Source organism: Artemia franciscana, chromosome 21 (assembly GCF_032884065.1).
Source record: "Artemia franciscana chromosome 21, ASM3288406v1, whole genome shotgun sequence".
In the NCBI taxonomy this organism is placed as follows: Eukaryota; Metazoa; Arthropoda; class Branchiopoda; order Anostraca; family Artemiidae; genus Artemia; species Artemia franciscana.
Window position 1 is genome coordinate 26,880,128 of NC_088883.1, and position 13,250 is coordinate 26,893,377.

The 13,250-nt window shown below is 33.1% G+C and overlaps 1 protein-coding gene across 2 annotated transcripts in view; it reads right to left on the reverse strand.

Annotated features, from left to right (window-relative positions):
- Nucleotides 1–254: 254 nt before the first annotated feature.
- Nucleotides 255–13,250, reverse strand: part of LOC136040629 (transcription cofactor vestigial-like protein 4) — a 114,553-nt gene continuing 101,557 nt past the window's right edge. For both annotated transcript variants that reach the window (XM_065724904.1, XM_065724905.1), the window contains exons 4-5: nucleotides 5,441–5,587; nucleotides 255–3,003 (exon numbers count right to left, since the gene is read on the reverse strand). In XM_065724904.1, coding sequence (XP_065580976.1) covers nucleotides 2,828–3,003; nucleotides 5,441–5,587 — 323 coding nt within the window. In that variant the 3' untranslated portion in view covers nucleotides 255–2,827. The remainder of the gene's footprint in view (nucleotides 3,004–5,440; nucleotides 5,588–13,250) is intronic.

Genomic DNA, 13,250 nt, shown 5'->3' on the forward strand with positions numbered 1-13,250 from the left:
GTGATTCAATTTACAATTCTGTTTCTCCTGTTTGTTGGCTTTCTTGTTTTCATGTTTCTTCCTATTTTTATCCCTTTCTTAAGTTGGATGTAAGGTTATCAATAGAGTAACTTGAAATATAAGGAATAACCATTCACACAGAAAAAAAAAAAAAAAAAATCACAAATATCCGATATAAGTTATTCAATTTGCAACTTTGTTTCTCTTGTTTTTTTGTTTTTTTTATTGTTTTCATGTTTCTTCCTGTTTTTATCCCTTTTTTAAGTTTAATTTAAGGTTATCAATAAAATAAATTGACAAATTCTGTTTCTCTTGTTGTTTTTTTTCCTGCTTTCATGTTTCTTCCTATTTTTATATCTTTTTTAAGTTGGATTTGAGGTTATCAATAGAATAAGTTGAAATACAATGAATAACCATTTTACAAAGAAAAAAAAATCTTAAACATATAAATCACAAATATCCGACATAAGTGATTCAATTTGCAATTGTTTCTCTTGTTTGTTCTTTTTCTTGTTTCTTTCCGTTCTACCCCTTTTTTAAGTTTATTTTAAGGGTTAACAATAAAATTACTTAAAATATAAGGAGTAACCATTTTACACAGAAACAATCTGACACATACAAAAATCACCCATATCCAAGAAAGGTGATTCAATTTCTTATTCATTTTCTTCATGTTTTCCTGTTTCTTTTTGTTATTTTCCTTTTTCAAAGTTAGGCATAAAATACCACGGACATCAAATTAAAACCAAACATCAGATTCTATTTTCACCGTCCTTGGTACTTCAAGCATAAATAAAAACACCAATTAAAACTCAGAAAGAGCGAGTTCGCTATGCTATTTCCAGCTAGTGCGTCTGATTCAGAGCGACATTTTCTAAAACGTCTTGGAACGTTTCTCGAACAAAATAATACTTTCAACGTACTTATCAAAAAAAAGATTCTCATTTCGTATATATTTTTTTTAATGATCAATAAAAAAGGCTACATGACACAAAAAAGATACAAAATGTTATGAAGCATCATTAGGTAAAAGAGCAAACAGTTCTGAAAATTATAGGATCGATATATATCGATATATATCGAAAATTACAGGCTAATACGCTCACGGTATCTTTTTGGGAAGGGGTGCTTACAAAATTTCTAAGCAAAATTTTTTACAAATTTCACAGAAAAGCAAAATTAGCTGAAACTAAAATTTGTTGGAAATTCATTCCTGGGTTGCATATATACCAAATATGGTATATATGGCAAAAGAGGATAATAATTTAGCCCATTTCCTTATGGAGTACCAGGAGTTTGAAAGTCTTGGGGATGAAATTTTGGGGGACCATCGGTTGGTGCTACTTTCTGAAATCCTGAGGTCTTCGAAGCCTGGAACCATATGCAAAATGGCACGATATGTGGAAAAGGCGGGAGAGGCTCAGTCGAGCCCGAGTAAATGAAAATAAGTATTGTTTTATATTGAGTGTGTGTTCTGTGCAGTGTTGTGTTATTAAATCATGTTGTGTATGGCCGTAGGGCTCAAATAAACTTCTCTTTCTTTCTTTCTATTTAAAAGCCCTCTTGGCAAAGTTGGCCAACACACCTGGATGAAATTGTGATTGGATAACTTTCAAGTAGGAGCTAGTCATTCATGCCTCATCGGGGCCACTTTTCTCCCATCCCCGAATTGTATTTCGTGACTGAAGGGCCTTGACACGGAGATCAGCACCGCTGGTTTGGAATTTAGGAGCCTTGTGCCCTATCCTTTACCATTTTTTATATACCAAATATACAGGTAAAAATATATTTAAATAAAATCACTTCAAGATGCATGAGAATTTTTCATTTTATTGGTGTTTAACGTTTTTTTTATACACCCGCTGAACAAGAAGCTTTTATTTGTATTGTATAAACGAAAATTCAGCCAAGCAGAAAAACAAATTTTTAACTAATCCGACTCCGAAGCAAACAGAATATTTGTACCTTTTATCTGGATACCTTTAAAGGTATCCAGATAAAAGGTATCTGTACCAGATACCTTTTATCTGGCACGATATTCAATTGCACATTGAACAAGCAGCTTTAGTTTTTTGTAAAAAAATTGAAAAAAAACAAAAAAACAAGCAGCTTTAGTTTTTTGAAAAAAAAAAATTTGCCATTCGAGAAAATTCATTTTTAAAGTTTGGTCCTAAAAGGCGAATCAAATAAGCGTATTTTTTTTTTCCGAATGACACGTTCAGTTGTACGCCCTTCGAACAGGAAGCTTTTATTTATTGTAAACGACATAGTGCCAATTTGGAAAACGATTTTTTTCAACTTTTACTGAAACAGAAGGAATATTTGTCACATGAGCGTTTTTTATTGGACGACATACTGATTTAATTGTACACCCGGCTAATTGGAAGCTTTTGCTTAATTTGAAAAAAATTGACGGGTCCAGAAAATGGATTTTTCAATTCAAATCCCAAAAAGAAGTAAAGTGGTATTTATACATATGAGCATTTTTTTATATCACGTTACGGGAAATCTGACTGCTAACACAAAATTGGATTTCTTTCAGAACGCAATTCCGATTTTCCGATTTTTGGCAATTTTCCTTTCAAAAGAATGCCTTGCATTTCTCTGTTCTCACTTGACTAAACTTTTTATTGGACAGAAGGCACGCCCACGTCATAGTTTTTCCTTTCAGGAATGTTTTCCTTTTTCACTTTGCAATTCTCCTTTATGTTCCCTCTATTCAAGTAAACTCACGGCAAATATTACACTAATCAGATTTAAGCGAAATTTAACAACTACATTAATACACAACGTCATCTATATTGCACTTTTAAATTTTTCGTAGATGTCATGTTAATACAAGTCCTTGCCTTTGTGGCATAGGAGAACCAGGATTTGATCCTGATTGGCTGCTGGTTTTACCAGGTTGAGGTGTGTGAGGTTTGGGACTTTCGGTGCCATTTTTTCCACGATTTTGCAATTTGATCCAGTCTTCTCCAAGAGCTTTGGCAAAGTGGTCATCAACTGTAAAATTATATTAATAAATAGATGGCAAAAATAAAAAGTAATTCACCACAATAATTGCCACTATTTTGATTAAATGGTTATTGAACTAAACTGTCAAGTCCATGGGCACCAATACAGGGGGGAATTGCCTACCACTTAGATTTTGAAAAAAAATAACTATTTTTTGTGTTGAGTTTTACAAAAACCAAAGAAAATCAAAATACCCCTCCCCCCAGATTTTGGAAACACCATTTTCGACGCATTTTTATAAAAAGGAAAAAATCCCAACCCCATATTTCATGAATTGGCACCCAAGGTCATATCTTGATTGCCTAGAATCGTATAAATTTGTTTTAATTCTTTCTTTTCTCAATAGCATATCCATAAGCCCCCCTTTTTATCCGCTATTCCAGACCAAACTGTTTACACATAACTTCTACGGTAAGAAAAACAAATTTGTTTATATGAGAACTTGCCACGTTAGCAGTCGGCGAAAGCTTACCTTGATCATACTTTTTTTTCAGGCCTGATGAGTAAGGAGTACTTGCAGGAATAATTATAATGGCCTAATCGTGACAGCCTAATCGTAAGGACTTGTTATAAAGATCTGAATTAAACCATTAGTTATTTTTTTTTATTCTCTTTTATTCTTGGTACTGAAAAAATACTAATACAAAAGGGGATAAATTGTAGTACAGTTATTTTTTTTAACAGGCTATTTTGTTCAGAGATCCTTGAAACGATTCTAGTTCGCAAATTTATATAGCCTAAAAGCAAAGAAAAAGAAAAAAAGACAATCCTTTCCGGCAAAAATATTGAAAATTTTGCATTTCAATACATAAGGGTTTGAAATTTCCTCTCCAGGCATGTAGAACGGTTGAACATAATATTTTAAAATTTTAGCAAGATTGCAACCTCTTTGGGGAGGAGGTGCACAATTTTTCTAGAAATATGAAAGTTTTCAAATGCTAGTAACTTCTGAAGAAAGTTTCATTAACTGAAAGTAAGGAGCAACATTAAAACTAAAAACAAACAGACACTATTCCGTATATGAAAATATTGCCCCCCACTTCAATATCTTGCTCTTCACGCTAAAGTTTCTAGCACTTTAAAAAAAAACTTCCTATTCCAATCAAACGGCCCTTGAATTTCAGGATTCGTTCTTAAAAAATGAGACAAACAGTCAAATTTTACCGTAAAGATCAGAGGCAGTTTTAGGGGGGAGGGAGACAGAGGAGAAACTTGCCCAAGGCGTAAGAAAAATTAAGGGCGATGATTATTTTAATCATTTTGTACTTTTTATTAAAATAAACTAGAGGGCTTTGTTGGCAGAATTTTGTCAATAAATGATTTCTCTTTTTTAATTTGGCCTGAACTTTTGGGAAACAGGAGGGGAGTGGTAATAAAGATTTAGCCCCGGGCGCAAGAGAGCCCAGAATCACCACTGCATAGAAGTATCACCATAATCACTTTAACATCATTACAATCATCATAAGAATTCCCAATTCAAAATAGCTTATTCAAATCAATATTCAAAAATTCAATTCAGCAATTATACAAAAATTAGAAATCTGAAATTGATGTGGTGATTCAAGCTCAGATGAAGCTTCAAAGACTCTCTAGAAAAGGTTGACTGAATTGACTTTCTAAATTTATTAACTACTCATACAGAATACCATATTGACTTTTCAAAACGTAACATAAGCTTGCGTAGCGTAAGATTTAACATAGAGGTCACATCTACTTAGCACTGCCTATAGTTACGGACCTAACGAACCTTGCGTAAGACCTTAAGTTACGTTAGTGTGAAAATTTCTAAGGCGTAGTGTGACGCCTTAGAAAATCATCAATGACGTTTGCGTTCTAGAAGACAATATCACATTCTCTATCACAATATCAAACTCACACTGGAATACAAAAGAAATTACGTGACTTCTTTTTTGTAAAATTAATTTGTAAAGGCTATACCAAGGGGTTATTCACTCTCCGCTATTTGTTTTACATATCGGAGCCACTCGTTTCATCATATACCGCATCCCACCACCACGTTACACTGCTTCGCACCCATTTCCACCAGTTTAGCACGCAAAACATGGGAGTGGAAAAATTTCCGAAAGTGGTAAACCAGCCGGGTTACAACCAGGGTTGCCACCCCCTAGTGATTTATCACTATTTCTAGTGATTTTTTTATTGCCTAGACAAAAAAAAATCACTAAATCAGCACATAAATCAGTAGATTTTTGAAGAAAATTACTAAATCAACCAAAAATAAATAAAAGCTAGGGTTTTTTTTCACCAGGGGGCGACCCTGGCTATACCATTCAACTAAAGTAGGTTCTGTCAATTGATTCTAATGTATTTCCATTTTTCACTATCTTTTAGAGTTCGTTGGGTAGCATAACCGTGTTGAATTCTCATAACCGCGTCGTCCACCGGCAATATACAGGGCACTTACCAGTCAATCCAGTTACACTAACACTACGAGGGGGTTGTTCAGTCGGTGTGGCACTTCGTCTGCCACTATCTCCTGAAGTAAAGAGGTGTGCATATCTTTCTCCTAATGATCTTCTAAAGTGTTCATCGATAACAGGATCACTTGTATCTAAAAGTAACAAAACAAAGTTCAGGATAAATTAACCGAGTAAGTGTTTTTTAAGGACAAATTAGCCGAGTAAGTAGGAGGAGAGAACATAATTCCCTACCCATGGGTACTGCCAAACTTTGAGAATAAGCAGAAAATGTTTTCTATGGAGATGAGGTTAATTCAAGGGTGTACATAGGATCCCTTTTCAGAGGGTATCAACACTTTTCAGGGGGGGGGGAGGTTCAGGGTAAGAAAAAGTTTTATCTAGCTTTATAAGTTAAGAGTATAGATTGACAAGGATTTCGTTTTAGATTTTGCAAAGAAGAGATATAATTATGAAATAGCTTACTGAAGAATCTTTGGAGTAATTCTTCTCTGGATCCAGATTAGTTGTATACTATTACACGAAACAAGCACAGCTGTTTAAGGCAAATTTACGTATATAACACATTTGTCACTTCCGGACCTATTCAATTCAAGTTCTAAAAATTTGTTGAGTTGAACGGTAAATGAAAGATGATGGTCCTAGGTATTTAAATAAAGGAAATAACAGATGGTCCACGGAATGGTTAAGTAAAACTACCTTTCCGTGTGTGTTTCTGCGCATACACGAACAAGTGGCAGAACTATTAAAGCTAGAATCATGAATACTTTCTAAAATGATTCGGAGCCCCCAGAATGGCTTTGACTATTAATATCTCAGAATTAACAAGGTATTGCGTAAGACAAAGGCCATAAGCTCGAGTTGCGGAGCGAAGCGAGCCCGTGAGTCGAGTAATAAGAGCTGAAAGCTCGTGTACCACTCGACGCAAAGCGAGTGATATTTGAGGGTATATTTATAGCGAAAAGCATATAGTAAATTATGTTTTATGCCGTGAACTCAGAAGGCCATAACTCTAAAATAAGGTATGACGGTCTGTTTTATTTTTAATTAATTGTTTCCAAATTCTTATTGGGATATTCTTTCTAGTAAATTGTTGGCCCAAGCTCTTCTGTTTCTGATCTATATACCATAAAAAATTAATTTGTAAACCTGAATTTGAACTGGAAATAGAATCGAGAAAAAAAGAGCGGAAGACTTTTAAGTTTATGATCATTTTAAATATTTGGTTTTCAACAAGACCGAAGTTACACGAAAAAATGTGTTGAATGCTTAAAATTACTTAAAGGGGGTTATCCTTGTTAACTATGTAAAGATTTCGCTGGAAATCATTCCAAACAGCAGCTCCTATCGTAACAAAAATAATATATTTCGAACAGGCGAAAACTAAGGAATTTTCAGCACATTCTTCGGCCCAACTCCAATTTTTAGTCGCTATTATTATAGTCATCCACAGAAGACATCCTGAGCACCAATTGGGGGAAGTTCAGAGGAAAATGGCCACCGAGATTTTGGAAAAGGCCTTTTTTGGTATTTCCATTTAAAAAATGCCCCTCCCCTTCATGTATCCCTATTAAAACAAAATGTAAAACCTAACCCCCCCCCTATATTTTCGAAAATTTCGAAATATATTTCGAAAATATATTTTTCAAAAAATATTTCGAAAAACATACAACGGGAATTTATGGAATAAATTATTGCTTGCTAAAAGATGACTTTCTAATAAAAACAAAAACCTTTTTATAGCTGCATACACGTGGAAGAGATGGGGTACTCAAATATTCCCCGGTTTCTGGGAATTTTTATTCAAATTACAAATTTTTCTCTATTATTAATCTAACTTTCACTTCTCAGTTGTGTTCTGAATGATACCGGAGTACCACTGCTACAAATAGTTGATTAAAATATGTATAACCATGTGGCTAATTTTTTAGAAAATCCGCTCAATTAGAAACACAATTCAAAATAAATGGCGCTGTGACAACATTTCTCGAACCTCCGAAATTAGTTAAAAATTTCTTTAAGTATTTCTAGATAATTCTTCTGATATTTATTTAAAAGTTCGTTATAATGAAAACTAAAGTATAATATTTTCATCATATTTTGGTATATTTCATTAGGATTAATCTAACTTTCACTTCTCAGTTGTGTTCTGAATGATACCGGAGTACCACTGCTACAAATAGTTGATTAAAATATGTATAACCTATCCCTTCCAGGTGGTTTCCGAATTTATTTCGCTTTCAATCTAAATTATTTGTCTGTTGAAAGATAAATTTACGGCAACTGTCATCGGCAAAATACGCGACAAAGTTATTTAGATCACAGACAAGGTTAAGATATTTTAATTTTCACAACCTTAGATCCCAAAGTTGCAATTTGTCAGAGTTCGACATTTCTTTCGGCATAGTAAAACGGACAAATTATTCCGATTGCAAATTACCGAGAGTCCCATGAGAGCGATTTAAGATTGTTTCAACTTTAGCCGACAAATACTGGAGATAAAATCTTGCAATTGTATACACGATTTTAACGGAGTTTGATACGATGACCTTTACTGATAGAACACAAACATTTTTTGTTCTTCCTTTTTGGCTTTAAATGATTGCGTTTCTCAAGAAAATCGATATAATCTGGAACTCCTACTTTTAAAGCTTTAAACAAAGGAACTGAGTTGCCACGGTGGTCGATTTATTGCTAAAATAGTGACATTTTTCCATTTTCCTTTTTGCCCTTAGAAGGCTGCTTTAAAAAAAGAGATTAATTTTTTGACCTTTTCTTACAAAATCTGAACATTTTTTTGCTTTAAAAGATTGCGTCGCAAAAAAAAAAAATTAACACAGGAACGGAGTTGCCACGGTGGTCGATTTATTGCTAAAATAGTGACATTTTTCCATTTTCCTTTTTTCCCTTAGAAGGCTGCTTTAAAAAAAAAGAGATTAATTTTTTGACCTTTTCTTACAAAATCTGAACATTTTTTTGCTTTAAAAGATTGCGTCGCAAAAAAAATTAACACAGGAACGGAGTTGCCACGGTGGACGATTTATTGCTAAAATAGTGACATTTTTCCATTTTCCTTTTTTCCCTTAGAAGGCTGCTTTAAAAAAAAAGAGATTAATTTTTTGACCTTTTCTTACAAAATCTGAACATTTTTTTGCTTTAAAAGATTGCGTCGCAAAAAAAATTAACACAGGAACGGAGTTGCCACGGTGGACGATTTATTGCTAAAATAGTGACATTTTTCCATTTTCCTTTTTTCCCTTAGAAGGCTGCTTTAAAAAAAAAGAGATTAATTTTTTGACCTTTTCTTACAAAATCTGAACATTTTTTTGCTTTAAAAGATTGCGTCGCAAAAAAAATTAACACAGGAACGGAGTTGCCACGGTGGACGATTTATTGCTAAAATAGTGACATTTTTCCTTTTCTCCCTTAGAAGGCTGCTTTAAAAAAAGAGATTAATTTTTTGACCTTTTCTTACAAAATCTGAACATTTTTTTGCTTTAAAAGATTGCGTCGCAAAAAAAATTAACACAGGAACGGAGTTGCCACGGTGGACGATTTATTGCTAAAATAGTGACATTTTTCCTTTTCTCCCTTAGAAGGCTGCTTTAAAAAAAGAGATTAATTTTTTGACCTTTTCTTACAAAATCTGAACATTTTTTTGCTTTAAAAGATTGCGTCGCAAAAAAAATTAACACAGGAACGGAGTTGCCACGGTGGACGATTTATTGCTAAAATAGTGACATTTTTCCTTTTCTCCCTTAGAAGGCTGCTTTAAAAAGAGATTAATTTTTTGACCTTTTCTTACAAAATCTGAACATTTTTTTGCTTTAAAAGATTGCGTCGCAAAAAAAATTAACACAGGAACGGAGTTGCCACGGTGGACGATTTATTGCTAAAATAGTGACATTTTTCCTTTTCTCCCTTAGAAGGCTGCTTTAAAAAGAGATTAATTTTTTGACCTTTTCTTACAAAATCTGAACATTTTTTTGCTTTAAAAGATTGCGTCGCAAAAAAAATTAACAAAGGAACGGAGTTGCCACGGTGGACGATTTATTGCTAAAATAGTGACATTTTTCCTTTTCTCCCTTAGAAGGCTGCTTTAAAAAAAGAGATTAATTTTTTGACCTTTTCTTACAAAATCTGAACATTTTTTTGCTTTAAAAGATTGCGTCGCAAAAAAAATTAACACAGGAACGGAGTTGCCACGGTGGACGATTTATTGCTAAAATAGTGACATTTTTCCTTTTCTCCCTTAGAAGGCTGCTTTAAAAAAAGAGATTAATTTTTTGACCTTTTCTTACAAAATCTGAACATTTTTTTGCTTTAAAAGATTGCGTCGCAAAAAAAATTAACACAGGAACGGAGTTGCCATGGTGGACGATTTATTGCTAAAATAGTGACATTTTTCCTTTTCTCCCTTAGAAGGCTGCTTTAAAAAAAGAGATTAATTTTTTGACCTTTTCTTACAAAATCTGAACATTTTTTTGCTTTAAAAGATTGCGTCGCAAAAAAAAATAACACAGGAACGGAGTTGCCACGGTGGACGATTTATTGCTAAAATAGTGACATTTTTCCTTTTCTCCCTTAGAAGGCTGCTTTAAAAAAAGAGATTAATTTTTTGACCTTTTCTTACAAAATCTGAACATTTTTTTGCTTTAAAAGATTGCGTCGCAAAAAAAAATTAACACAGGAACGGAGTTGCCACGGTGGACGATTTATTGCTAAAATAGTGACATTTTTCCTTTTCTCCCTTAGAAGGCTGCTTTAAAAAAAGAGATTAATTTTTTGACCTTTTCTTACAAAATCTGAACATTTTTTTGCTTTAAAAGATTGCGTCGCAAAAAAAATTAACACAGGAACGGAGTTGCCACGGTGGACGATTTATTGCTAAAATAGTGACATTTTTCCTTTTCTCCCTTAGAAGGCTGCTTTAAAAAAAGAGATTAATTTTTTGACCTTTTCTTACAAAATCTGAACATTTTTTTGCTTTAAAAGATTGCGTCGCAAAAAAAATTAACACAGGAACGGAGTTGCCACGGTGGACGATTTATTGCTAAAATAGTGACATTTTTCCTTTTCTCCCTTAGAAGGCTGCTTTAAAAAAAGAGATTAATTTTTTGACCTTTTCTTACAAAATCTGAACATTTTTTTGCTTTAAAAGATTGCGTCGCAAAAAAAATTAACACAGGAACGGAGTTGCCACGGTGGACGATTTATTGCTAAAATAGTGACATTTTTCCTTTTCTCCCTTAGAAGGCTGCTTTAAAAAAAGAGATTAATTTTTTGACCTTTTCTTACAAAATCTGAACATTTTTTTGCTTTAAAAGATTGCGTCGCAAAAAAAATTAACACAGGAACGGAGTTGCCACGGTGGACGATTTATTGCTAAAATAGTGACATTTTTCCTTTTCTCCCTTAGAAGGCTGCTTTAAAAAAAGAGATTAATTTTTTGACCTTTTCTTACAAAATCTGAACATTTTTTTGCTTTAAAAGATTGCGTCGCAAAAAAAATTAACACAGGAACGGAGTTGCCACGGTGGACGATTTATTGCTAAAATAGTGACATTTTTCCTTTTCTCCCTTAGAAGGCTGCTTTAAAAAAAGAGATTAATTTTTTGACCTTTTCTTACAAAATCTGAACATTTTTTTGCTTTAAAAGATTGCGTCGCAAAAAAAATTAACACAGGAACGGAGTTGCCACGGTGGACGATTTATTGCTAAAATAGTGACATTTTTCCTTTTCTCCCTTAGAAGGCTGCTTTAAAAAAAGAGATTAATTTTTTGACCTTTTCTTACAAAATCTGAACATTTTTTTGCTTTAAAAGATTGCGTCGCAAAAAAAATTAACACAGGAACGGAGTTGCCACGGTGGACGATTTATTGCTAAAATAGTGACATTTTTCCTTTTCTCCCTTAGAAGGCTGCTTTAAAAAAAGAGATTAATTTTTTGACCTTTTCTTACAAAATCTGAACATTTTTTTGCTTTAAAAGATTGCGTCGCAAAAAAAAAATTAACACAGGAACTGAGTTGCCACGGTGGTCGATTTATTGCTAAAATAGTGACATTTTTCCATTTTCCTTTTTGCCCTTAGAAGGCTGCTTTAAAAAAGAGAATAAGGACCTAGTATCAGATTTATTTTTTGACCTTTTCTTACAAAATCTGAACATTTTTTTGCTTTAAATGATTGCGTTGCAAAAAAAATTAACAAAGGAACATAATTGCCACGGTGCTCAATTCATTGCTAAAATAGTGACATTTTTCCTTTTTGGCTTTACGGTGGGCGATTTATTGCTAAAATGTAGTGACATTTTTCCTTTTGACTAAGACGACTGGTTAAAAAGGGAGAATCAGGACTATGTCTTTGTTTTATTTTTTACCCTTTATGATCAAACAAAAACAGTTTTACTTTCTTTTGGCCTTCAATGATTCCATTTCTAAAAATATATAACCTAAAACTCCTACTTTTTGAGGCTTTAAGCGAAGGACCAGAGTAGCCACGGTGGATAATTTATTACTAGAATATAGCAACTTTTCCCCACCCTCCTTTACAGTTTCAGGCACCTTGTTTAAGAAAAAGAGACGGGTCAGAACTTCGTCCTTTGTCACTGTTTTTTGACCTTAACTGACAGATCCCTGAATATATTTTCTTCCTTTTTGGCTTTAAATGATTGTTTCTTAAGAAAAATTACATAACCTAAAAAAATTTTAATTTTTGAAGTTTCAGACAAAGGAACAGTGCTGCCACGGTGGAATAGTTATAGCTAAATTTAGCTATTTTTGCCTTCTTTTTTATTTAGGCGTTTAGACGAATAATTAAACAAAGTGACAAATTTGAAAATAAAGAAGCATGGGTGAAAAATCAGAGGAAATTGAACTAAAGATACATACAGCAAACAGCTCAAAAAGTCGTTACTTTCCTTTAAATGTGTAGTTGTCTTTCGAAATCAATCAAGCATTAATGTTAGAAATTTACGGACGAAAAGCTTTGTCAAATTCAATTAGTTGGTCGTGTTTATTTATTTTCGCGACTCCGCTTGACAACACTGATGAAAATATGGTAATGCCCTAAAGACGTCTTTAAAAAAAAACTTAAAAATCGTGGTTTTCAGGTAAACAGACCCTGGGTCCTAAGATGGTTCCAATCACAAAATAATTGTATTTTTAATTAATGTTAAATTAGGTTATGTAAAATAATGGGTGACCAAAAAAAATTAACAAAGAAACATAATTGCCACGGTGCTCAATTCATTGCTAAAATAGTGACATTTTTTCATTTTCCTTTTTGGCTTTACGGTGGGCGATTTATTGCTAAAATAGTGACATTTTTCCTTTTGACTAAGACGACTGGTTAAAAAGAGAGAATCAGGACTATGTCTTTGTTTTATTTTTTACCTTTTATGATCAAACAAAAACAGTTTTCTTTCTTTTGGCCTTTTTGTCAAATTCAATTAGTTGGTCGTGTTTATTTATTTTCGCGACTCCGCTTGACAACACTGATGAAAATATGGTAATGCCCTAAAGACGTCTTTAAAAAAAAACTTAAAAATCGTGGTTTTCAGGTAAACAGACCCTGGGCCCTAAGATGGGTCCAATTACGAAATAATTGTATTTTGATGTATTGCGTTTTCATTATATTTTGTTTCGTTTCATTAGCATTCACCAAACTTCACTCCTCGAGTTTGAATTATATAATAGGGGAGTACCCTTTAAGATATTCTCTTATGCTTATTTTCTATAATAGTTAATATAACTTATAAATAAATTTATAATTTATAAATATATAGTTATAGTTATAT